Source organism: Chiloscyllium punctatum, chromosome 36, assembly GCF_047496795.1.
Source record: "Chiloscyllium punctatum isolate Juve2018m chromosome 36, sChiPun1.3, whole genome shotgun sequence".
NCBI classification, from domain to species: Eukaryota; Metazoa; Chordata; class Chondrichthyes; order Orectolobiformes; family Hemiscylliidae; genus Chiloscyllium; species Chiloscyllium punctatum.
The window spans coordinates 75,301,112-75,327,146 of NC_092774.1; the positions used below are offsets into that span (position 1 = coordinate 75,301,112).

Below are 26,035 nucleotides of genomic sequence, written 5' to 3' on the forward strand. Positions count from 1 at the left end.
TCGATGGAATTCCTTGCCCAGGGAAGTATTTGACACTACTTCAGTAACCACTAGAAGATAAATCTTTTATTTTTCAAAAACGTAAGGGATATGGTGAAAACGCAGGTAAGTGGAGCATAGTCCACGAAAAGATTAGTCATGATCTTATTGAGTGGTGAAGCAGACTCGAAGGGCCGGAAGGCCGACTCTTGCTCCTAGTTCTTATGCTCTTATGTTGAAATCAAAAGCTTTTGGAGTGTAGTCACTTCAGAAGATGAAGTCATGAGAAAACAAGTGCAGGAAAGAGAATTTAGATAAATGAAAGACAGAGCATCTCAACGGTCAATTACTTACTCCCATTCCTATTTCTGATGATCTTACTACACAGCAAGTTGTGTTTTCCAAACATTAATTTTATTTCCATCATTTAAAAAACAAATATTTAAGATGAACAGTTTGTGTCCAAGTGGAGGAAAAACATTGTGGCCCACAACAATTTATACAGCACTGTGAATATCATAAACTAGATTTGTCACTGAGTCACTCAAGTAGATACTAGAAAGGAGAAAAACTCATTCTGACGTCCACTACAGTACCTTGTACTATTCTTCACTGAACACTGCAAATGCTTTCCTTTTCAATTTAATGATCCACCTCTATTTTGAACGCCATAATCGAATCTGACTCCAGCACACTCTCTGGCAGACAGTTCCAGAGGTCAAAGTATTTTCAAACATTAATGGAGTAAGTTTTGGATCCGCCCCAAAGACAATTCCGATGGACTTTTGTTTCCAAACATTTACAGTAAGTTCTTGGTATGGACACATTTCCAATTTAGTGTGTTTATTAAAATTTTATGACATATTGGGGTGGCACACTGCTTAGCATTGCTACCTCACAGCGCAAGGGACCCAAGTTCAATTCCAGCCGCAGGTAACTGTCTGTGTGGAGTTTGCATGTTTTCCCTGTCTGCACAGGTTTCCTTCCACAGTCCAAAGAGGGGCTTTGGTACATCTGTGTGGACCTCCTCCAGATAACAGAGGGCAATGGGGCACTGTGAGGATCAATAGATCAGACAATCAAATCAGTCAGCAAGTTCTCTCCGGGAGACTTGTCTCAAGAAAGGCAGCGGTTTCTTATCTCATCCATTCTCCTACCATCCACAAACTCCACAGACAGTCACCCCAAGGGTGGAATTGATCCTTGGTTCCTGGTGCCATGAGGCAGCAGTGCTAATCACTGAGTCACCATGGGGTTGCAGTCCAACGGAAAACAAATAGAGTGCACCAACTCTCCCACTGCACCCACTGTTAGGAGAATCAGTCCTGGGGGGGACTCATGGCACCATCAGTGGCAGAATCTGATTGTTGTGAGCGCTGGTGCCCCCGCTGGTGCTTCCGCAAGTTGCGGGAAAATGTAAACCTCTTCCCGCACTCAGGGCAGCTGAAGGGCCTCTCCCCAGTGTGGACTCGCTGGTGCTTCAGCAGGGCAGAGGAATCACTGAAGGCCTTCCTGCACTCGGGGCAGCTGAATGGCCTCTCCCCCGTGTGGACCCGCCGGTGGGTCAGCAGTGTGGAGGAGCGGGTAAAGCCCTTCCCGCACTCGGGGCACGAGAACGGCTTCTCTCCGGTGTGGACGCGCTGGTGCCTAAGCAGGGCAGAGGAATTGCTGAAGGTCTTCCTGCACTCGGGACAACTGAAAGGCCTCTCCCCTGTGTGGACCCGCAGGTGGGCCATGAGGTTAGAGGAAACAGCAAAGCCCTTCCCGCACTTGGGGCAGGAGAACGGTTTCTCACAGGTGTGGATCCGCTGGTGGGTCAGCAGGTTGGAGGGCTGGGTAAAGCACTTTCCACACTGGAGGCAGGAGAATGGCCTCTCCCCAGTGTGGACCCGCTGGTGCCTCAGCAGGTGGGAAGACCTGCTGAAGGCCATCCCACACTCGGGGCAGCTGAAGGGCTTCTCACCCGTGTGGACCCGCAGATGGGTCAGCAGAGCAGAAGAGCGGGTAAAGCCCTTCTTGCACTCGGGGCAGGAGAACGGCCTTTCCCCGGTGTGGACCCACTGGTGTCTCTGCAGGGTAGAGGAATCACTGAAGGCCTTCCTGCACTCAGGGCAGCTGAATGGCCTCTCCCCTCTGTGGACCCGTTGGTGCTTCAGCAGGTCCGAGGATTTGCTGAAGGCCTTCCCACACTCTGAGCAGGGGAAGGGCCTCTCCCCGGCGTGGACGCGCTGGTGGGCCAGCAGGTGGGAGGAGTAGGTGAAGCCCTTCCCACACTCAGGGCAGGAGAATGGCTTCTCCCTGGTGTGGACTCGGCGGTGGTCCAACAGGTGGGAGGAGCAGGTAAAGCCTTTCCCGCACTCGGGGCAGGAGAATGGCCTTTCCCCAGTGTGACTTCGCCGATGAATCTCCAGGACAGATGGGGCATGGAAGCCTCTCCCGCAGTCGCAACACTTCCACGGTTTCTCCACGGTGTGGGATTCCTCTGGTTTCACCATGGCCGCAGCTACAGCCGTGTACGGCCCCTGCCCGCAGTAAATTCCTCTTTCCTGGCCGTATAACTGTTTCAGGCTTTACACACAGTGCGCTGTAACAGAAGAGACTCTCATTCAGTCCCACTAATGCTGAAAATGGTCTGAAACAGGAACCAAAATGTTTTGCTCCTTCTCACAGAATCATAGTTGAAAATCGTTGAGGTCCCGATGGATTGAGTGACTGTCAGACATTGATGTGAAAGTGGGGACTGCAGACACTGGAGAGGAGTTGAAAAGTGAGGTGTTGGAACAGCATGGCAGGTCAGACAGCTTCCAAAGTACAGGAGAATCGACGATTCAGGCATAGGCCCTTCATCTGTTGATTTTTAAACTTCAGTCTTCAGATCTTCAAATACTCTGGAAAAAGAGATTACAAAAGTCATCATGGTCAGTCCAGGGTAGAAATTCAGAACAAGCTACTCCAGTTTCTGCAGAACATTTTTTTCTTATGCTGTTCCACAAAATTGAAAGCATCCCACTCTCTCTCTCTCTCTCTCTCTCTCTCTATTCTCACTCCACTCAAACGAATTGTCCTGAAGGTGCTGATTCAGGATCTTACAGGGACAGAAAAAGCAAAAACGTCAGGACTGACATCTTCGAATTTTGGATAACACCATGTGAAAGTTAATATCTTTCAGGATATTGGGATATTGCTGAGAGTGAGCAAGTCTGATTTTGGGAGCAAAAGAAGTGTAAATTCAGGTTGAACCTGCAATACAGCTTCTTGATAAATAAACAGACATGAATTGGTTATCGTCCCTATGGTGGGTGGGGGTGGTGGTGATGGTGATATGTGGTGGGTGGAATGAGACATCAAGGCATTGACACAGACAACCAGAGAGAAACTGAACACACAGACATGGCAAACGATAGTGGCAAGCCAGAGTTAGATCTACAGCACAGAAACAGCCCCTTCGGGCCAACCAGATATCCTAGCCTAATCTAGTCCCATTTGCCAGCACTTGGCCCATATCCCTCTAAACCTTTCCTATTCATATACCTATCCAGGTGCCTTTTAAATGTCATAGCTGTATCAACAACCACCACTTCCTCTGGCAGCTCATTCCTTACACACACCACCCTCTGCATGAAAAGGTTACTCCTTAAGACTCTTTTAAATCTTGCCCTCCTCCACCCTAAACCTATTACCCTCTAGTTCTGACTCCCTCACCCCAGGGAAATGTCCTTGTCTATTTACCCTATCCATGCCTCTCATGATTTTCTTAATGACTCTCAGTCACCCCTCAGCCTCTGGTGCACGAGGAAAAACAGCCCAGCCCATTCAGCTCAAACCCTGGCAACATCCTTTTAAATGTGTTCTGAACCCTTTCAAGTTTCACAACAAGATTCTGATAGGAGGGAGACCAGAACTGCACACAATATTCCAAAAGTGGTCTACCCAATGTCCTATCAGCCACAACACAACTTCCCAACTCTTATCCTCAGTCAGAGGATTGGGAAAAAGTTTTCAAAACCCACAAAAGACAACCAGGAAAGAATGCAGGGACAAACCAAATTTGAGGGGCAGCTTGGAAGCATCAATGAGAAATTGGCGGACTGGGTTTATTGGGGATCCGTACTTCTTGAGTACATATACGTATTTCTCTTCTGCTCTTCGCAGTTCCTCTGGGCTGCAAAGGGTGATGGCTCACTAAATAATCTCCTGATGCAGCTTTGTTTGTGGGTGTTGTGATGATTGCTTCTGTAGTTAGGTATTTGGTTTGTGTGTATTGTTTCTTGTAGACACTAGTTTGAAGTTCCCCATTGACTGTTCACTCTACTGTGACATCTAGGAATGGCACTTTGTTGTTGTGCCCTTCCTCTTCAAACCAGGAGCACCCCTCAGGCCCATAGTCTCACTACCTGGAACACCAGTATACAGACTAGTCAAAGAACTCCACCGAAGACTAAAACACTGAGTAGAAGATTCATGCCACTCCATTCACTCCACCCAAGAATTCCTGAACACCAAAGACACCAAGATAGAAGAGGATGAAGTAATGCTGTCTTTTGATATAACAGCCCCGTTCACATCCATTATCATCAACGTGGCCAAAGACACACCGACTACACTACAAGAACCACCAAAGACACAAACACCAAACAGCACCAACTTCATCAGCAAAGATAACATTGTCAAGCTTGTGGACCCGTATCTTATCACCCACTTCACATTCAATAACAAGCCCTACAAACAAATCAACAGAACACCCATGAAACCACCAATATCAAGGATCCTAGCAGAAACAATAATGCAGAGACTCGAACAAACAGCCCTCCCAACGCTCCAACCCAAACTTTGGGTCCGCAACAGTGATGACACCTTTGTCATCACAAAATGAAACACATTTGGGGAAACCTACAACACCATCAACAATATCCTTACTGGCATAAAATTCACTAAAGAGGAGAACAACGACAAAGTGCAATTCCAAGATGTCAGTAGAGCAAACAGTCAATAGGGAACTTCAGACTAACATCTACAGGAAAACAACACACACAGACCCAAGTACCTAATGCAGAAGCAAATCATCCCAAACAAATCTGCATCAGGACACTATTTCAATGAGCCACTACACAGTGCACCACCCAGGAACTACAAAGAGCAGAAGATAAATACTTATACAACATATTCAAGAAGAACGGGTACCCAATAAACCCTGTCTGCTGATTTCTCAACAACAAACTCAAACAAGCAGACACACGTGCAGAAACCCGAGCCACATTACCTTACATCAAAGACATCTGTGAAATGATGTCCAGACAACTCAAACCTCTCAGCATCATGGTAGCCCACAAACCTACCAACACACTTAAGCAGCAGCTAATGAACCTGAAAAAACAAATGTTATTTACAAATTACCATGCAAGGAAGTATAGACATGGACTCTGCCCTCATAGTTCTCTGTAGCAAGAAATGCTGGGATGAGATAAAGATTTTTTTCAGTCAGAAAGAGGTGACTCTGTGGAACTCATTGCCACTGAAATGAGGCAAGTAACTGAGTGCTTTTAAAACAGATAAAGATAGGCTCTTGATTAGTAAGGGAATCAAGGGTTACAGGGAGGAGGCAGGAGAATGGGATTGAGAAACATTGGCCATGATCGAATCGTGGAGCAGACTCAACAAGTCGAATGGACTGATTCTGCTTCTGTATCTTATGGATCTGTAACCACAAAAGATCTGACTTAATTTTCACTACTTTTACTGTGTTCCTGTCGTATTTATGGCAAGCGTGTGGCAATATGTTGTAGATTTCTCAAGCTAGATCTTCTAATTTCATATCAAATATTGATAATTGGAGCTAATATTAGAGAGAGTAAAGGTGTTTATTTCTTGGATAAATAAACCTGCCATGCATTTTAAGCTTAAACCTTGCATACTTGCGAAATTAGCGTTGCCATTTTGCCCGCTGTTATCAAATCTCCAATAATACTTCCCTTTTACTTGATAACCCAGTTTGGGGAAATAAACATAACTGAGGTTTCGTGTTTTATTCAAGCGCTTTAAGCTTTTGATATAATGATTTTAAGCCATCTACACAGAGTGTGATTGAATTTCTAAACTTAAGTAACAGCCTTAAAGTATTGTTATTTGTGTCACTCACATAACTTTAATGTAAATATTGAATTAAACTTATTGAAAAGAACATACTTGCTGAATTAGAGTCAGCATTGTTTTCATTGCTTTGTCCATTATTCCCTTTCACCTCATGACCTATTTTAGAGAAAGAAAAAGATTGCATATGCTGGAACATTTACTTTTTTTGGCAATATTATAAAATGAAGAAAGCAGTTCAGTCAACTTCAATCTTCATCCAGTCACTTTTTAGAAAAGGTTTTGAGCAAGGTTACAAAATAATAATGCAAGGTTACCTAATTTGCAGCATTGCTTGAGACAGATTTAATAGTACAAGAAGTTATGATCTCCATTCAGTAATGTCTTGATTTGAAGATAGTTTAAGTTAAGCTAAGGGTGTTGCAGAAATTGAAGTCATTGTGAAAATGTTACCAGGGAAAACATTGGATAAAAAAAAATCTGGTTTGAGTTTCTTCTTTGGGTATAAACAGATGCTGGATCAAAGTATCCTCCCAATATTCTAAAATATGCCCACAAAATAAACACAATGCAACCTAAATAAATCAGGCCCAAAAGAAATTCAGAACCCACACTAATATATGGCAAGGAGGAAAGTTTTAGACTACAGGATAATAAAGATGGGTTGGTCAGATGAGCAGAACAATGACAGATGGAGTTCAATCCTGAAAAGATTGAGATGATACATTTCAGGAGGATCAACATGTTAAATCACAAGAACTTAGAATGTACTGAAGATCAGAGTAAGGTACATATGTTCATAGATTCTTGAAGGCAACGGGACACGTGGATGAAATGATTAAGGCGGCATATGAAATACTTGCCCTTAATAGTTAATGCATTGAACACGAGAGCCAGGAGATCGTGATGGAACTGTACAAGACATTAGTTGGGCCACAGCTGGAGTAGTGCATCTGGTCGTCACATTATTAGAAGGATGTGATGGCACTAGAAAGGGTGCAGAAGGGAATACTAACTCAGGGTGGTGCATGTTGGTGGGTTTCAGCTATGAGGGTGATTAGATCGGCTGAAGGTATTTTCCTTGCAGAGAAAGCTGGGTGAGGACCTGTTTGGAGTGTACAAATAAGACACTTAGGATCTAGATAGGAAGAAACTTTTCCCCTTGGTGGACGGCTTCAGCAACTAGGGGACATAGATTTAAGGAAAGAGATAGGACATTTTAATGGAATTTAAGGAAAAATATCACCTAGAATGTGCTGGAGATGGATGAATTTATTTATGGGAAGAATTGGTTTGTTTGAAGGGATGGATATAATGAAATAAAACTAGTTCAGAAGATCATTATAATGTGCTAAGAAAAAGAACTGGAGGTCGACCTCCAATAGTGGAAAGAATCTAAAGAAGTTTCATTGTCCCATCTGAGAAAAACAATTCTGCTAAACTTCTCAAACGAACCCGAACATGTGTCAAAACTTGTTTGTTTAAAATCAATTGAACCTATTCCAAGTATTTAGGAAAATGAGAATCATCTTTAATCCTGGCCCTATTGTCTACAACCAAAAGTGATAGAAGCTTTTTCAGTTTTATTGAAATGGAGTTGTCAGAGATATTGGCTCATTAGAAGAGCAGAAGAGGGTTGTTTGAGCTTATTGAGCAGTTTGTAAACTCAAACAAGGATCCAGAAAACAATTTTCTATGGTACAGAAGCAAGGACTAATAATTAAAAAGGATTGATGTTGGTATTGTGTGTCCAAGTGTCTCAGTCTTCAAAGTTCTAGATAAGTTAAACTTCTGAAAAATTGAAGGTGTCAAAGGAAAATCAAGGGTTTTGGGGAAAAGACAGGAAAATAGAATTGAGGGTTATCAGATCAGACATGATCTCACTGAATGGTGGAGCAGAATGGCCAATACTGCTATTTCTTGCGGTAAATCGATCTGGGAGTTGATAAAAGCTTTTATATGATTTTTCTTTGTACTCAGCAACATTTTGTATTTGGAAGAAGTTGGCTTTTGTGTTGGATCTCAAATAACGCTTGAGGCTCCACTGAGAGTTGTTGAGCAACTGAGGTTACATATCATCAAGTTAAATCAAAATAAGCAGCAAAATATATGGTAAAAGTGTAGGTGTGACTGCTGAAGGCCAAATAAAACATTTTCAGTCGCAAAAATGTCTTTACTCCATAATGTTTCATTTTACATGCAGTCAGCAACAACTCAAGCCAATCAAGGTGTCGCAGAGTAAAGTTAGGTCTCACCATGACAGCTGACATGTCTGCACAATACTGTTGTAGCGCTCTTTAACCACAGGGTATATACTAGTGATTCATTTATTTTGCACTTTCCCCAACACCCCAAATTTGTTACAGCATCCTGATGGGAAGCCCGATGTAACGTGCTCAGATTCTGCTGCAGTAGTGTAATGTGTTAAATTCCCAATGATTTCCAAATAAAGTGAAGGAAGTGGTTGCATGTGTTGACCCCACAGGTATTATTGATATTGGCTTTGAGATAGGGAACAACCATCACCTCCCAAATTGTGTTTTGTTTGCACAGTATGAAAAGCATTCTATTTTTAGACGGCCTAAATGCATACATAGTTTCTTATCAGCGTACCTTAAAATCAACATTAAAAAGCACAAACAATTCATTTTCACTGTAAATTACATATTTTAAAATCAAATATTGCAAGACATACAAACACATCAAGAAGTCAAAATTTGTGAAGAAAGCACATCTTTTCTGACAGTTCAGACAGGGAAAAACTTTGTTCTTGTGGTGGTCAGTGGAGACTTACTCGATCAAATATTAATTACCAGTGTATCTCACATAGATGCTGTATAAAACCAAGATCTTATTGATCACTGTTGACAAAATTAAACCTATTGACCTGACTCTTTACAAAATAAGAACATATTTTAGTACATAACATTTTCCCATAATACAGACATTTGCAGTCGTGCAGTTATGTGAAAAGAAACTGCGTTGTTAATTTAGTTTGTTGCTCCACTTCAGAAATGTTGTCTTCATTTATTTTGAAAAATCAACCCTTCCACTCTTTCTAAAGGTACATGACACTTGAATTTTTTTTTCTTTGCCAATTTTTTTTCACCAATAAAAACATTCACTTTTTTGGCATTGGGTGGGGGAGCTCTGCCAGATGCCAATTTCTTGCTGAAATTGTTTCACTTGACATGAGTCTTGCTAATAAATGACAGCAACAACAACAGCTAATACTGATGATAACATTTCAACAAGAGTATACCAAGGTGCTTCACATTATGTATCAACCAAGTTGGAGAAATGTGAGGATCTCCTTCTCGGCCTTTCCCCTCAGCTGAGGTGTGGTGACCCTCAAGATAAACCACCACCAGCCATCTCTAATGAGAGAACAGTCTAATCTTCTGGGAAGACTGTGATGAATGTGTTTAAAGTTGAAAGACTGTTGAAATATAAGGGGGCGGCACGGTGGCTCAGTGGTTAGCACTGCTGCCTCACAACACCAGGGACCCGGGTTCAATCCCATCCTGGGGCGACTGTCTGTATGGAGTGTGCACAATCTCCCAGTGTCTGTGTTGGTTTCCTCCGGATGCTCCGGTTTCCTCCCACAATCCAAAGATACACAGGCTAAGTGAATTGGCCATGCTAAAATTGCCCATAGTGGTACATAAGTCAGGCGTAATTGTAGAGGAATGGGCTTGGCTGGCATACTCTCTACAGGGTCAGTATGGAGCTGTTGGCCCGAAGGGCATATTTCCACACATAGGGATTCTATGACTGTAACAAACACTACATCTGACAAACAGGTATAAAACTAGCCACCAGGATATATGAACATCTGACAAACAGGTATAAAACTAGCCACCAGGATATATGAACCACAAAAATACATGATCCACTACCACTAGTATCTTTACACACAGACAAAGGAGGATACCATGTTGACTGGGACCATACATCCATCCTATGACAAGCCACTGTCCTATAAGCCAACCAGAAACACACACAAGAATTCCTTGGAACATGTCATTCCAACTGGAAATCTATTGATTTGGACCCCATCTACCATGCTCTGAGAAAAAGAATGGAAATGATATCACCCACCCTAAGAAACCAAAAGACATAAATAGAAAGCAGGACATAATACCAGCGCTTCACTCGACTCACTGATAATGTTACCTAGTACGGTGATGAAACATCGGAAAATGACCTTCCAGCTCAGCGAGCAAACTTACATCCAGAATGAGAAAATTCTAGTTGATACAAAGGCTGCCACAAAGTTGGAATTCTCACCCAGAAATGACAGTTGATGGTGCCCTCACCAAGATGGATGCTCGCGCTCCCCGCCCCAAGACAACATGCGTCTTGCCCTCACGAATATGGCGACCGGTTGCCCCCAGAGGTCCTTCCCAAACAAAGTAAACACTGGGCCTGTGGAGCTTTTATGCGCGGCCTCAGGCCTCCCCTTGGAGTTTATAAACTCCCCAGTCTCCCTCCTCCCACGGTTTCCAATCCTCCCCTGTTTCACTGTCTCCTCTCTGTAATAACAATGACTGCAGATGCTGGTAACCAGTCTAGATTAGACTGGTGCTGGAAAAGCACAGCAGTTCAGGCAGCACCCGAGGAGCAGTAAAATCAACATTTTGGGCAAAAGCCCTTCATCAGGAATAGAAACAGGGTACCTACAGTGTGGAGAGATAGATGAGAGGAGGGTGGGGATGGGGAGAAAGTAGCAGAGAGTACAATAGGTGAGTGGGGGTGGGAAGAAGGTGATAGGTATGGGGGGAGGGGGTGGTGGAGTGGATAGGTGGAAAAGAAGATAGGCAGGTAGGACAAGTCATGGGGACAGTGCTGAGCTGGAAGTTTGAAACTGGGGTGAGGTGGGAGAAGGGGAAATGAAGAAATTGTTGAAGTCCACATTAATGCCCTGGGGTTGAAGTGTTCCGAGACGGAAGATGAGGTGTTCTTCCTCCAGGCGTCTGGTGGTGAGGAAGCAGCGGTGAAGGAGGCCCAGGACCTCCATGTCCTCGGCAGAGTGGGAGGGGGAGTTGAAAAGTTGAGCCACAGGGCGGTGTGGTTGATTGGTGCAGGTGTCCCAGAGGTGTTCCCTAAAGCGTTATGCTAGGAGGCGTCCAGTCTCCACAATGTACAGGAGACCGCATTTGGAGCAATGGATACAATACAATGATATTGGCGGATGCGCAGCTAAAACTTTGATGGGTGTGGAAGGCTCCTTTAGGGCCTTGGATGGAGGTGAGGGAGGTGGTGTGGGCGCAGGTTTTGCAATTCCTGCCGTGGCAGGGGAAGGTGCCAGGGTGGGACGGTGAGTTGTAGGGGGGCATGGACCTGACCAGGTAGTCACAGAGGGAACGGTCTTTGCGGAAAGTGGAAAGGGATGGGGAGGGAAATATATCCCTGGTGGTGGGGTCTGTTTGGAGGTGGCGGAAATGTCAGCGGATGATTTGGTTTATGCGAAGGTTAGTAGGGTGGAAGGTGAGCACCAGGGGCGTTCTGATCTTGTTACGGTTGGAGGGGTTGGGTCTGAGGGCGGAGGTGCGGAACGTGGACAAGATAGGTTGGAGGGCATCTTTAACCACGTGGGAAGGGAAATTGTGGTATCTGAAGGAGGAGGCCACCTGGTGTGTTCTGTGGTGGAACTGGTCCTCCTGGGAGCAGATATGGCAGAGGCGAAGGAATTGGGAATACGGGATGGCATTTTTTCAGGAGGTAGGGTGGGAAGAGGTGTAATCCTGGTAGCTGTGGGAGTCAGTGGGTTTATAAAATGCCGGTGTCAAGGCGGTCGTTATTAATGGAGATGGAGAGGTCCAGGAAGGGGAGGGAGGTGTCAGATGGTCCAGGTAAATTTAAGGTGAGGGTGGAATGTGTCGGTGAAGTTTGCTCAACCTCCTCGCAGGAACACGAGATAGCACCAATGCAGTCATGAATGTAGCAGAGGAAGAGGTGGGGAGTGGTGCCGGTTTAATTACTGAAGATGGACTATTCTACGTAGCCAATAAAGAGAAAGGCATAGCTGTGGCCTACATGGGTGCCCATGGTTGTCCCTTTGGTCTGGAGGAAGTGGGAGGATTCGAAGGAGAAATTGTTAAGGGTGAGGACCAGTTTGGCCAGATGAATGTGTGTGTCGGTGGAAGGGTACTGTTGGGGACGTCGGGAGAGGAAGAAACGGAGGGTTTGGAGGTCCTGGTCATGGCGGATGGAGGTGTAGAGAGATTGGGTATCCATGGTGAAGATGAGGCGTTGGGGGCTGGGGAAGCAGAAGTCTTGGAGGAGGTGGAGGGTGTGGGTGGTGTCTCGAACGTATGTGGGGAGTTCCTGGACTAGGGGGGGATAGGACAGTGTCGAAGTAGGTACTCACTGTCTCCTCTCCCCGGGCGCTCAGGCCTGGCGACCTCTCCGGGATGTTTCCGTTCTGAAGGAGGATCACTGGACCCGTAACGATTCCTCGGATTCTCTTGACACATGCAGCCAGGGCTGCTCAGCTTTTCCAGCGGGTCCTGTTCTTGTTCCTTAAGCCGCCGGCGCCATTCCTCTCCCACACTCAGTAACACTGCCTTTGTCCCACTATATGGCCTACACTGCACATGCGCCAGCTCACAAGGGGCTGGGTGACCAAACCGTGACGTCACCGCGCGGGTAGTGGGCGCGGTTCGACGAGGCAGCCAACCAATCGGAGACAATGGGGGCGGGGCGAATGTGTTCCCGGCTCCCCTCACCAGCCACCTGAAAGGGAGGTTTTTCTTTAAGTTTTAACGACGTAGTTTTAAAAAAAAATTTCAGTCTTTTCCGAAATGTTATTCCAGACCTCGAAGGCTAAAACATTGGAAAACTTGCAAACATAAACGAAGGGATACTAAAAAAAATGAATAAAGATAAATTACGAAAGAAACCGAGCGCAAAATATCAAAAAGAATAGCAAAAGCTTCTGTTGGTATGCAAAAGGGAACAGAGTCGCTCAGGCCCCTTGGAAGATGAAATCGGTGAGTTAATAGGAGGAACACTGAAATAGCAGAGATGTTAAGTCAATCCTTTTCCTCAGTTTTCAAGCTGGAGGACAATAGTGCCATTCCTATTGGAACGGGTAAGTCAGAGGTGATAGAAAGGATAGAACTTAAACAATCAACGTTGAGAGGGAAAAGGTACACAGCAAACTATTAGGATTGAGGGCAGACAAGTCCCCTGGGCCTGACGGCCTACGTGCCAGGGTACTATATAGACTTTAGTATGGCATTTGAAAAGATTCCCCAAGGGAGACAGGTTCGCAAGGTTAGTACCACGGAATACAGGGAGAACTAGCCATTTGGATGCGGAACCAGCTCACAGGTTGGTGGTGGTGGAGAGTTGCTTTTCAGACTGGAGGCCTGTGATCAGTAGTATACCACAAGTATGGGTGCTGGGTCCGCTACTTTTCATCATTGATATAAATGCTGTGGATGTCAATAAATGAGGTATAGTTACTAAGTTTGCAGATGACACCAAAATTAGAAGTGTAGTGGACAGTGAAGATGCTTAGCTCAGAGGATAACAGGGTGGAGTTTAATTTAGATACATATGAGGCACTGCATTTTGGAAAAGCATATCAGAGGAGGACTTATACACTTAATGGTAAGATCCAAGGGAGTGTTGCTGAACAAAGAGACCTTGGAGTGCAGGTTCAGAGCTCCTTGAAAGTGGAGTCACAGATAGATAGGATAACGAAGGCGGCGTTTGGAATGCTTTCCTTTATTGGTCAGAGTATCAAGTATTGAAGTTGGGAGGTGATGTTGCAGCTGTACAGGGCTTTGGTAAGACCACTTTTGGAATATTATGTGCAGGTCTGGTCTCCTTCCTGTCAGAAGTTTGTTGCTAAACCTGAACGGGTTCAGAAAAGATTTAGAAGGACGTTGCCAGGGTTGGAGGATTTGAGCTATTGGGAGAAGCTGAATAGGTTGGTGCTGTCTTCCCTGGAGGGTTGGAGGCTGAGAGGTGACCTTATAGAGGTTTATAAAATCATGAGGGACATTGATAGGATAAACAGACAAGGTCTTTTCCCTGAGTTGGGGGGAGTCTAGAACTTGATGGCATATATTTAGGGTGAGAGGGCAAAGAAATAAAAGGGACTTAAGGGACAACTTTTTCACGCAAAGGGTGGTGTGGGTATGGAATTAGCTGCTTGAGGAAAGCTGGTATAATTACAACATTTGAATGGAATCTGGATGGAAGGGTTTAGAGGGATATGGGCCGAGTGCTAGCAAATGGGACTAGACTGTTTAGGCTAACTGGTCAACATGGATGAGTTGGAGTGTTAAAGTAGGGATTTGAGACGGCCAGGGAATCCTTTGTGGAGTCAGACCTGCAGTCTCTCACGATTCGCCCTGGAGTTCGTACTCTGAGAGTCTGGAATAAAAGAAAATCCTCTTACAGGCAGTTTAGTTTAATTTTCGTGAACCCCTTTATTTACCAATAGCTCCACTGATACCGATAAGCTAAACTAGCTAGGTTCTAGTAACCTAGGAGAGTAGGGGACCTAACTCTTCAAGTACCCTGGCAGGTTACTCTGATGTATTGCTACAAAGCGGTTTCCTTTTCACAAAGGTTTACAAAAACATTGCATGTTCTTAATTCGTAAGGAAGAAAAGTTAATTGACAGGTCTCCGAACGCTTGACTAATCACTCCTTCAGGCCCTAAGCCATTCATCAGGTGGGAAAAACATATCCAGCCGGGTTAGGTGCCTGCTAGCGAGATAAACTCCTAACATAAAGAGGTACCAGTCTGAGCTAATTGGAGAGTTCCTAACCTTGCACAGGTCACAAGTCAGATACAACTGTTTTCCAAAACGGCTTCTTAGCAGGAGGGCAAACTTTTGACCACAAAATGGCTTCCTGACACATTGTGCCTGAATCTCTTCAATGTTAGGCCGAGAATAATTTCTAAGCTAGGAGCAGACTCCTGCTTTTTCGGCACTGAATCATACTGTACCTGAGGCTGAGATGTTACCAAAAAGTTGCATTTAAACTGATTCATTAGTCTTTGAATTAAACATGCTCTCTTTTCAGGGTTGTGATTCAAATAAGACATAAGATCTGATTAGTTGGAATTGACAGTGGGGTAGTCTGAAAGGTCTGTAGAGTGGTCTGCAAGAACAGCAAGTAAATTAAAGCTTCGTCAACATTACCTTTTACAGAGTTCATATTTAATAACCGGTAATGGCTACTCAATACCATCATAAAGTGTCAAAAATGCAATTATGTTCAATCCAAAGCAGGTAATTTTTTAATAGCTTGGGAGCCCCAGCACTATAATGGTTTCTCTCTCTCTCGTCCATTTGAACTCTCAAGTCAGGGACTTGTAACAGCAAAGATGTTTTTCCCTCTGTTTGTCTAGCTTGCAAAGGGTGATAAGAATCTATTATAATTAACAGGACCTGACTGTCAAATACAAGGCTTTTGACAGTACCAAGTTTCATTTTGGGGTCAAAATCAAACGCTGTCATTAATTTCACAAGGGAACAGCCATGAATGTTATCACTGTGTCCTGTTTTCACAGATTCACTGTTAAGGCAAATGTACTTAATTGCCTGAGGGTATCCTGTTATCACTTGGTTATCTTCTGCATACCTTGAGTTCTCCCCTTTTACCAAGCCTCCCTGCCTGTCTATTTTCTAGTGTGCAGCAAATGTGCTCTATAATTCAACATTATATTTTAGTTTAAATGTTTAAATACAAGTTTTATGGCTATAGACTTTCTTATTCCCTCCTTTTGTTATTTCATGACAACTACTTGGCTTATAACTATCATTAGTCCATTCAGTCAATTTGTATTTTCAAATAAGTCAAGTGCCTCCTCTGCCAGGTCATCATCCAGAGGGGCAGAGTCTGAAAGATACTGGATTTCAGCATGGAAAGTTCAGGCATGGAGGTAGAGGGGTAGACAAGGGTCATTTAAGCAGACTCTTCTTTGGCTTAGGTGAAAAACAATGTACAGTCCATTTCACGCATAAGCGGATGACAGTGTATATTCCTAGGATGAGACCAAGGACTATCAGTACAATCCACACGATCCATCCACACAGCGATCATAGCCAACAAGTAAACTTCCATCCATATGAATCAGACGACAGTTGGGCAGGTATCTTCCCTGCATCTTGACCCGTTTTGTTGATCACATCTGTGTCGTCCGTAAGATCAGGACATGGTTTAGAAACAAGTTCATTTTTGACAACACAATCATGGTGAGGATCAGGCAGTTCAAGTGGTTCTTCCTGCAGGAATGTAGGGGGTTAATGTTCGAGCAGTACTTTCAGGAGAGAAATGGATTCAGAAGTAATGAAATCTCACAGCGACTGAGACGAACCATAACAAGGTGTTCAGTATATTTAGAAATCAGCAAGAATACTGCAGAATGCGAGGTACGGACTTCTACATTTTGATGTAAAGTTATATTAGAGGCAGCCACTACCATAGTATGGATGGCAGAGAGAATCTGGGTGCAGGAAGGCATACCTTGAGCAACGGGGTCAAGCTTAGTAGAAAAATAGGCAATAGGGAGCCAAGAGGAGCCATGTTGCTGGTTGAGAACAGCTGAAGCACAGGTATCAAGGATGGCAACATAAAGATGAAAGTGGCAGTCATACAAACGTCGGCCTAGCGTGGGTGCTGAAGAGAGGGTAGTTTTAAGCTTCGTAAAGACATGTAGTTGTTCTGGGGTGAGTTCATACCGCTAAGGCTCATTAGACGAGGACAGGGGAGATCATGTTTGGGTCAGAAGGGCACAATTAGGAATCCATTGTCGGCAATAATTGATGAGGTCAAGAAACTACCGTATCTGTTTAGGAGTGGTTGGAGGGGCAATACAAAGAATAGGATCAATACGGTCAGGTGTCAAGCACCGATCGAATTCAGAAATGAGAGTACCTAGGAACTTAAGACTAATCAGAAAGAAGTTAACTTTGCTGGGGGGGTACAATATAGCCACATTGATGTGGATGGTTGAGAAAGGTAGTGGAGTCAGTGTGATTGGACACTTTTGTCAGGGCTAGCGAGGAGGTCATCGATGTATTGAACTAGGGTAGTGTCTCCAGGAAATTCAAATAATTCAAGCTGGGTGTGAAGAGTCTCTGAAAAGGGTGTCGGCGACTGGATAAACCCTTGAGGTAGGCAAGTCCACATATATTGGTGGCCCTTAAAAGAAGGCAAAAGTGTAATGGGCTATCTGGATGCAAAGGAAGACAAAAGAATGCATGTTGGAGGTCAACGATAGTGAAGAGTTTGGCATCAACTGGAACTTGGCTAAGGACAGTAGCAGGACTGACAACTGGAGGATTGAGCCTCAAATGATTTTAATTTACTTCACGAAGGTCATGAACAACATTCAGGATATCCCGGTTTAGGGATTGGAAAGGTAGGTGTATTGACAGAAGAATGGCATGGGACTAGAAGGCCTTGCTGTAGAAATGAATCAATGACAGGTTGAATGCCAACTTCACCTTCTGGTTTCAGGGGGTATTGAAGTATAGACAGGAGGACAGAATTAGGTTTGATCAGAATGGAGATGGGTGGGACCTTAGCAAGGCCCACTTGTGTTTTAGAGTCCACCCAGACTCCAGGATATCCTATGTCCTGCAGGTGAGGGTGGGCATGATAATGATGAAGGCTGCCATGAATCGACTAAGGCTGTGCACAAAATAGGATTGATATCTCAGTGAGCAGCTGAATTTCATGGCAAGTTTGATCAGCATGGTCAAAAAAAGAGTCTTAGCGTCAAAACCTACTTCTTAGTCTTTATGTTCTGGGTTCAAGTGAGTGGTGGCACAGGGGAAAACGAGAGGGCCAGTTTTCCAGCTATGAAGAGGAACTGACACGAAAAGAACGCCACCAGCTGGTGATCTGATCTCACCAATCACCCAAGCGTGCGGAGTAGTGCCCAGTCAGGGATTATAGTATGTGTTCAAGCCTGAGATCATTCCTGGATGAGTCACAAGCTAAAGTAATGTGGGGATGAGGGACATTATGTAAAATACAATCGAAAGCATAAGGATCCAAATCAAATGACCACCATCGAGGCGGCTTTGCTTTGGTGTTGATGCATTGAACAAAATGAGGTGGATCCTGAATCAGGATACCATTATCATGACATTTAATAGTAATATTTAGAGGACAGAGGAGATCTCTAGCAAGTAGAGGGATACGTAATCCATTAGTAACAACAAAGCAAAAAGGGAGCGTGACACAATTTTTCCACACCACTGTCAGAGGGACAGCGTATGCATGTGTATTAGAGGAACCATCAAAACATTGCAGGATTTCATCATCGTCCAAGATTTGAAAATCAAAAGCATTAGCAAGATGGACGGGAAGTGATGAAACAGTGGCTCCTGCGTCAAACATAAATTCAATATCGTGGCCATTACGGTTAAGAATTAGCATAGGTCCATCCTCTGGGCTAGCAGTAAGTATGGGAAAATTCAAAACAGGAAGCTGCCCTATATCCGGGAGTCAGTTTTGAAAAGGGTTTTGTATCGTAAAAGGGGCAACCTGCTGAGGTTACTGGGGAGGGAGACCAGGAGATTGTCTGTTGTTTTTACTGCGGTGATGAACCAGGGACTGCTATGGAAAGGGCAGTTATTGGACCAATGTCCTAGTTCACTGCAATTGAAACAAAGGTGTAGTTGTTGGGGGACTCTCGGGGGTGGGGGAGGCAGTGAAGAGTAATGAGAGGATGTATAGGGGCATTATGGATTGTTGGGGAAGGATACATAGGAGGACCACAAGGTCCATTGGGATGTTGTGAATACACAGTACCATTTCTACAGTCCTGCCATACTGGACGATAGTATGAGAGTTTCACTTGCTAGCTTGACTGACCTTGCAGACGGAAAGGTCAACTTTGAATCCTGGGTTGAACATTAGCCACCATAGTTTGGACAAGTTCTGTCTTGATCATGCCGATGGTAGCCTTACTCTTGGGATCCTTTAGTTCTCAGAAGTAACAAACCTCTCGGCTAAATTGTGCAACCTCAGCATGTTGCCAGTGGATATTGTGGGTTTTAATAGCTTTCTGTACCTGATCAGGTAAGAGTCATACATATGGCATTAAATTGGGATGATCACACTTGTAGGTAGTTAGTGTCATCAGAGGAAGCACCATAGCATTCCTTAAAACGGGTAAGGAACTCCTCAGCCTCTTCGCCCGAGCTGGGTTTACATGTTAAGACTTTACCCACATCAACTACACGATGCACTGCTTGGTGGAGACAGGTAACAATCCAATCTGATAGTTTCAGCCGGGTGCCGGACTACAGGCTGGGTATGATTATTACCGTGTAAAATTTCTCAGAACTCGCCCCATTTTTCCAGGCGAAAAGCTGCATTCTGAGGTGAATTAGGTCTTGGGAGGCAGCGTTATAAATGGTCTTGGTCCTATTAATGTAATTAACAGATCCCTCAGGATTCCTTCCATAATCTGCAGCCTTATTGATAATGCTTGAGAGTCATGAGGTTTCCATGGTTGATAAAGATCCATAAATTGGGCTTGTTCCAGATTCAGAGCCTGTGGGTTAGGAACCTCTTCTATTCGGGAAATTTCTTTTTTGCCCTCCCACATCATGGTGAGTGCAAGGTCTGATATTAAGGTCCCGAGACTTTGATTGCAAATCATCGGTGTCTTTGGGACTTATTAGTTTTGGGGCAGTGGAAATCAAAAGGAGTCTCATCAGTGCTTCTTCCAGATTTTAATTTTAATTGACTCCTTGTACAGTAGGCACCGGGTTTGTGGTAAGCAGAATTCTTATTCGGCAGAACAACTGGGGGAAGGGCAAGAGCCTTGGCACGTTCGTCATCAGAGTAAGGGGGGTGGGAGGGGGGGTGGGTTCAGGCAGGGAACCGGAGGTGGTCAGCTGACAGGATTAGACGCATAAAATATTTCCTCCTCCGAATCAGTATCCCACCCACCATCTATAAACAGATCAGGATTCTTTAGTAATGGGTCTTTGGAAGAGGGGAGGGTGGGGTATAAGGAACAGTCCTTGTCAGCTTCGTCCCGTGCAGCTGCAATTGCAGTCTGTTGTTTATTCACCAGTTTCCTTTTCCTTTGGTGCCCTTGACGTTTCAACGTAGATTCTGAATCTTGGCGTTTTAAAAAATTTTCTCCCTTGCCTATTCCAATTCTGCTTCTAAATCATGTGCTTCACATTTATGTTTTAGTTCTGTCCAATTTAGTTCACATCCTTCCTCAGTTAATGGACTAACTCCCCTTTTAATACAGTTTTGTCTCCATGATGATTTTTCCCATTTTTTCCCGAGTTACCCTTTTCTATTCTGATAAGACTTCTTTCTGCTTACTTCCCTCTCTTTTTTCCCAAATCCCTTGTTCACTTTTAGTGAATAGAGTTAAATCATGTGCGCGTCCTAGAGACCAATACTTATTCTGTTGAGCATCTGCAGCTGATATTCTCCTTAATTGTTTCTCATAATTAATAATACAGACTTATTATTTCTGTTAGGGGACATTTGTCTTCAATCTTATCTAGGAGCACACTCCGTTATCCTACCTACTTTAAATCTTCACAAAACTACTGATCAACAAGGGCTCCAACCCCACAAAATACAAACACAAGCATTCATTCGTCAACAAGCAAATGTGCATCCAAACCAAATCTCACAGGATTAATCTTTCTGCAAGCTGCAGGGAATCAGTGCTGAGTCTCTGTCTGTCTCACATAGGTGCTTTCTTGTACATACACATGAACATTTTAAGAGAAATGAGGCACTCACATTCCAGATGTCTCATAAATCCTGGATGTGGCACATAGTTGCTTAACCAAGTATGCAAGAATTGTATCACTGGTCAGCTTTTTTTTATATATACATGACAAAAGCAGCATCCACCCTCTCTATTACATAAACGAAGAACACCCAACAGAACAAAACCATAACTAACAAACAAGCCAAAACAGCAAACCAAGACAAGCCAAGTTGAACAGATACAACAGAGAAGATAATCTCGCCTTAAAACTTTCACGAATCAACAACCCGACAATGAACAACAAGACTAAAGATTTCTGCAAAACATTCTCAACATTGTAAAATCCTGACAGTTTCTATTTTTAAGTCCTATTTAAACGATTTCATTTAGGGTTCCGTCAGGGCACCGAGAGAGTGAAACGGGGAAAACACCACACAGATGTAGACAGAGAGTAATCAAGATACAACTTTACCTTATGGGCCCATTGGTCTTGAGTCCAACCCTTCGATGGAACTCCTCTTTTCCAATTTCACTCAAATGTAGCCCTTGTTGGAACCCTGCTTGCAGCGCCAAATTGAGACAGTCCAAGGAGTCCCTTGTGGACTCAGACCTGTCAGCCTATCTTGGTTCATTCCCGGAGATCGTACTCTTTGGAAGTCTGGAATAAAAATAAAACTCTTACAGACACTTTAGTTTAATTTTAAATTATCCCCTTCATTAATACCATCACCGTTACAACATAACACTGATACCTATAAGACAAGCTAACTGGATTCTATTAACCCAGAAGAGTAGCAATCGCTCTTCTTCCAAGAGCATGGCGGGCTACTCTGTATACTATCTTTATACACAAGTTTTTTTTACAAAGGCAGTGCTGTCGCAAACAAGCTTTCTTAAGATGAATTTTTTTTTTACAAAAGCACTGCATGTTCTGAACTAGACAGATAACAATGAAAGGCAATAATTCGGGAGAGAAGTAATTGATACCGAGTTTCATTTTGAGGTCAGAATCAAACACATTCATTTCACAAAGGAACAGCCGTGAATGTGATCACTCAATATCGTGTTTATACAAATTCACTGATGTTAAGGCAAATGTTCTTAATTGCCTTACCCTCCCTGCCTGTCTATTTTCTAGTGTGGAGAAAACGTGTTCTATAATTCAACATTACATTTTAGTCTAAATGCTTAAGGACAAGTTTTCCTTACAAACATTCTCACGACCCCTTTCAAAGTTTCATAAGTTCTATCCTATATCAGGGGGAGCAAAACTTAACGTAGTATTCCAAAAATGCCCTAACCAACATTCAGCCACAATATGACCTCACAACTCCTTTATTCAATGCTCTGACCAATAAAGGAAATCATACCAAACACCTTCTTCACTAGTCTATCTACCTGCGACTCCAAGGTCTCTTTGTTCAGCAACACTCCCCTTAACTGTCAGTCCTGCCTGGATTGCTCAACCAAAATGCAATACCTCATTTCTCTAAATTAAATTCTATCTGACACTCCTCAGCTTGTTGCCCATCCCAAAAATTCTAATTTATAGCAAACTCTCTTTGCTCTCTCATTCCCTAGAAGCTGAAAATCTCCATACCACACACTCCCCCTCTGTTTTCACTTTGCTGAACCGAACCCCTGCTGTACCTCATTCTGAAGGGTTAAAATACTGACCAGCCAGGACAAGTGTACATTGGGAAGATGTTTCCATTGGTAGGAGAGACAAGGAGCTGAGGGCACAGCCTTAGAGTAAAGGAAAGACCTTTTAGAATGCAGAGACGGAGAAACGTCTTCAGCCAGACAGTGGTGAATCTATGGAATTCATTACCATCGACAGCTATGGAGGCCAGGTCACTGAGGGTATTTAAGACTGAGGTTCTTGAGTATCAAGGGGATTGAGGGTTACAGTGAGAAAGTGAAAGAATGGGATTGAGAAACTTATCAGCCACGATTGTGTGGTATGAACAGACCTGCTGGGCTGAACAGCCTAATTTCGGCACCTATTTCTGATGGTCTTTTGCTGTCCTGGGCACAGAGTGTCAGAATTGGGAGCAGAAGTAGACCATTTGGTCTCTCAAGCCTGCACCAGCATTGAACACATAACTGGGTATTAATCTACCTACATCTTGGTAGTTAGACTGTGACTTATCTCACTGGAGCACAGAAGGTTGAGACATAACCCTACAGAGGTTGTATAAAATCATGAGGGGGACAGAGGAGGTGAATCACAGGTGTCATTGCCCTTGGGTGGCGTTTTTAAGATTAGGCAGCAAATTTTGAAGGTGAGAGGAGAAAGATTTTAAAAAGACTTGAGGAGCAGCATTTTTTTTTAAAACAGAGTGGTTTGTGTGTGGAATGAATGTCCAGACATTTTCTCACCTTCCCTCCATAAACAACATTCTTTGTTGTTGAAAAATCACATGAACTTAGCCTTGAATATATTCAATGACCCCTTAACTACAGGAAGAAATCCCCACTTCTGAACTCCATTCCTCTTGCTAATATACCACTTGCACTACTCATTGCTCACTGCACCTGACAACTGGCATTGACGGTGAGGAAGGATGCTGAGGCCACTTTGTACATCCACACGTCATTCCTGATGAAGGGTTCATGCCTGAAATGTCAACTCTCCTGCTCCTGGAATGCTGTCTGACCTGCTGTGCTTTTCCAGCACCACACTTTTCAACTCTGATCTCCAGCAACTGCTGTCCTCACATTCTCCATATCCCAAAACAGTGCATCAACATTTAAACAATGCACCTCCTTTCTGCTTTTTTTTTTACACAGCAAAAGCTCCAACTTCAGTTTGGCCACGTGTTTGCCAATTGTGGTCTTCTCTACACTGGGGAAACTGAGCATAAACTTGGGGAACAGTCCGCAGCCGGGGCCGCAGAGGCTGACCATACCTCCCAGTCGCCACCCATTTTAATTCCCCTTCCCACTCCATTTCTGACATGACCATCTTTGGCCTCCTCTATTACCACAATGATCCAAACCGCAAATTGGAGGAACACCACATCTTCCACCTGGGCAGCCTACAGCCTGGTGGACTCAATTTGGAGTTCACCAATTTCAAATAACCTCCCTTGCCACCCCTTCAATTCCTTCCTAGCCCCTCCCCGCCACCACCAACCAGATTCCTTCCTACCAGTGACCAACCAGTTTGTACCCTCTACCTGTCCCCACCTATCCCCAATTCACCACCCTGCCCCCAGTACATCCTTGTTCTGCAGCTCTCCCTACACCCATCCCCAGTCCTCAACAAGGGTGACACCCAAAACATTGACTTGACCTTCTGATGCTGCCTGGCTTGCTGCATTCTTTCAGCCTCCTGCATGTCTATTTTGCCAATTGAGTCACAGACCTGGCCCAACTTTTCCCAAGTCTGTCCCCTCCCTGGATTCACTCCCTTTCCTTTCAGTTGCAGCAAATCAACAATTGAATCTCACAATGAAAAATAAATGGAAAAGGGATGAGAAATGAGAGTGTCGTACTCTTGGTCAATCAAAAGAAGGTCTCACACTTTTTCTGCCGACAGTGAGGAACACGTGCAATGTTTTGGTGACACTGGTGAACATGTGCCGTGCTTCTTGACATAGGAACGCACACAATATGCTCAGTGGCGCTGCTGGTATTATTAACAGATTAAGTGTCCAAATGCCAATAGGAGAAAAAAAAGGGTAGAGCCACAATTGTTTTCCCCATACGGCATAATATTTTATTGCTTTTCCATCTTGTCTGGCTGCTCAACGTTTTTGACTTTTCCCCAGTGTAGGGGTGAAGTTCAGAACTAGAGGGCATAGGTTTCGGGTGAGAGCGGAAAGATATAAAAGGTACTTAAGGGGCAACATTTCCATGCAGAGGGTGGGGTGGTGTGTGTATGGAACAGGCTGCTAGAGGAAGTGGTGGAGGCTGGTACAATTACAGCACTTAAAAAGGCATCTGGATGGGTAGATGAATGGGAAGGGTTGAGGAATATGAGCCAAGTGCTGGCAAATGGGATGAGATTAATTTAGGATATCTGGTCAGCATGGACGGGTTGGACCAAAGGTGTCTGTTCCCGTGCTGTATATCTCTGACGACTCTAAATAATAAAAAGTATAATTTGACAAATAACAAACTATATCCATGTTAACAAGGCTTAGCTCACCACGTGCTTTACTAACCATTCTCCACAGGTCCTATCCCTTCAATGACTGAGGAACATATGCTGGTGCATAATCTCCTCCACTAGTATTTACACACTAGTCTAAGGAATTGCACAAGTAACAGTGAGGGTAAAAAGCACAAGGATTAATAAAAAAGTGAGGGTAAAAATCACAAGAAGCACAAGTCCCAGTAAAAGCAGATGTAAAGTGAGTGTAAAATGTGACTATGACAGGACAGGCCCCACATTCCTTCCCCTCCGTCCCCCCCCCAACCTGCCTCACCTTTCACCTCCCGGGCCCAGTACCTTCCAGGTGGCCCCAGAGTTGACACAGGGGCCGCCCCACGACCAGTAGAACTCCACCACCCAGGCGGCCGACGGGTTCCCAAACAGGCCCTTAACCCCATCCGCCTCCAGAATGGTCACCGGCTCCTACCTGCTGTACAGCCGGGCGGTGTGGCCGTGACACAGCAGCTGCACCAGGAAGGCGGCGGTGCCCAGTGACGGGTGTCTGCCCCGGGCCGCACGGCGCCATTTTCCTAACGGCCACCGCTTCCCCGCTCGAGCGACTTCTCCTCCCAACCGCCGTCACCCCCGCGTGACGTCAGCTCAGGGGGGATGGGCGGGGCCGGGGGAGCCTCACCGTCACCAAGCAACAGACACCTCGCGCTACAACTGCTCATTCACAAAAACAAACTCTCCTGTCTCGCTCTGCAGCTGCAGGGGGGACACTGCCACGTTTCGAGGAGCCCTGTCTACATTGGGAAAGCTCACGGCTCAATTTAAACAGATATCCCGACATATAACGGAACAGCTAAAGGGGGCAATCTGCATTTTAAATGGACGTGGACATTTTAACGGGTATTTCTGCAAATAAAGAGGTTTAAATGGACGAGATTACACTTCAAAGGGATGTGGGCACATTCAAAGGGATATCTTAATATGTAAAATGACGCAGTTATATCTCAGTGAATCTACCATTGGTGGGTCCACATGGGGGAGATGTCGTTCAGTTGCCCGAAGTGCTGGAAGGCCTTCAGCAATTCCTCAGCCCTGCTGAGGTACCAGTCCGTTCACAC

General features: G+C 44.4%; 1 protein-coding gene across 8 annotated transcripts; it reads right to left on the bottom strand.

Moving 5' to 3' along the window:
- Nucleotides 1-371: 371 nt before the first annotated feature.
- On the bottom strand, nt 372-26,035 carry LOC140460714 (uncharacterized). Of its 8 annotated transcripts, XM_072555332.1 has the most exons (5): nt 25,240-25,512; nt 21,276-21,461; nt 12,440-12,804; nt 6,163-6,225; nt 372-2,867 (listed from the first exon to the last, which is right to left on the bottom strand). In XM_072555332.1, exon 5 carries the CDS (start codon nt 2,472-2,474, stop codon nt 1,299-1,301), a length of 1,176 nt encoding a protein of 391 aa, XP_072411433.1. In that variant the 5' UTR covers nt 2,475-2,867; nt 6,163-6,225; nt 12,440-12,804; nt 21,276-21,461; nt 25,240-25,512; the 3' UTR covers nt 372-1,298. The 8 variants fall into 8 exon arrangements, 7 of the variants coding, with proteins under 7 accessions (XP_072411433.1, XP_072411438.1, XP_072411437.1 ...); XM_072555337.1 differs by lacking the exons at nt 6,163-6,225; nt 25,240-25,512 and adding an exon at nt 25,935-26,035; XM_072555336.1 differs by lacking the exon at nt 6,163-6,225 and having other exon boundaries at nt 25,393-25,535.

Excerpts from the sequence above, each read along its gene's own strand:
- LOC140460714 (XM_072555337.1), bottom strand. The coding sequence starts at position 2,474 with ATGGTGAAACCAGAGGAATCCCACACCGTGGAGAAACCGTGGAAGTGT.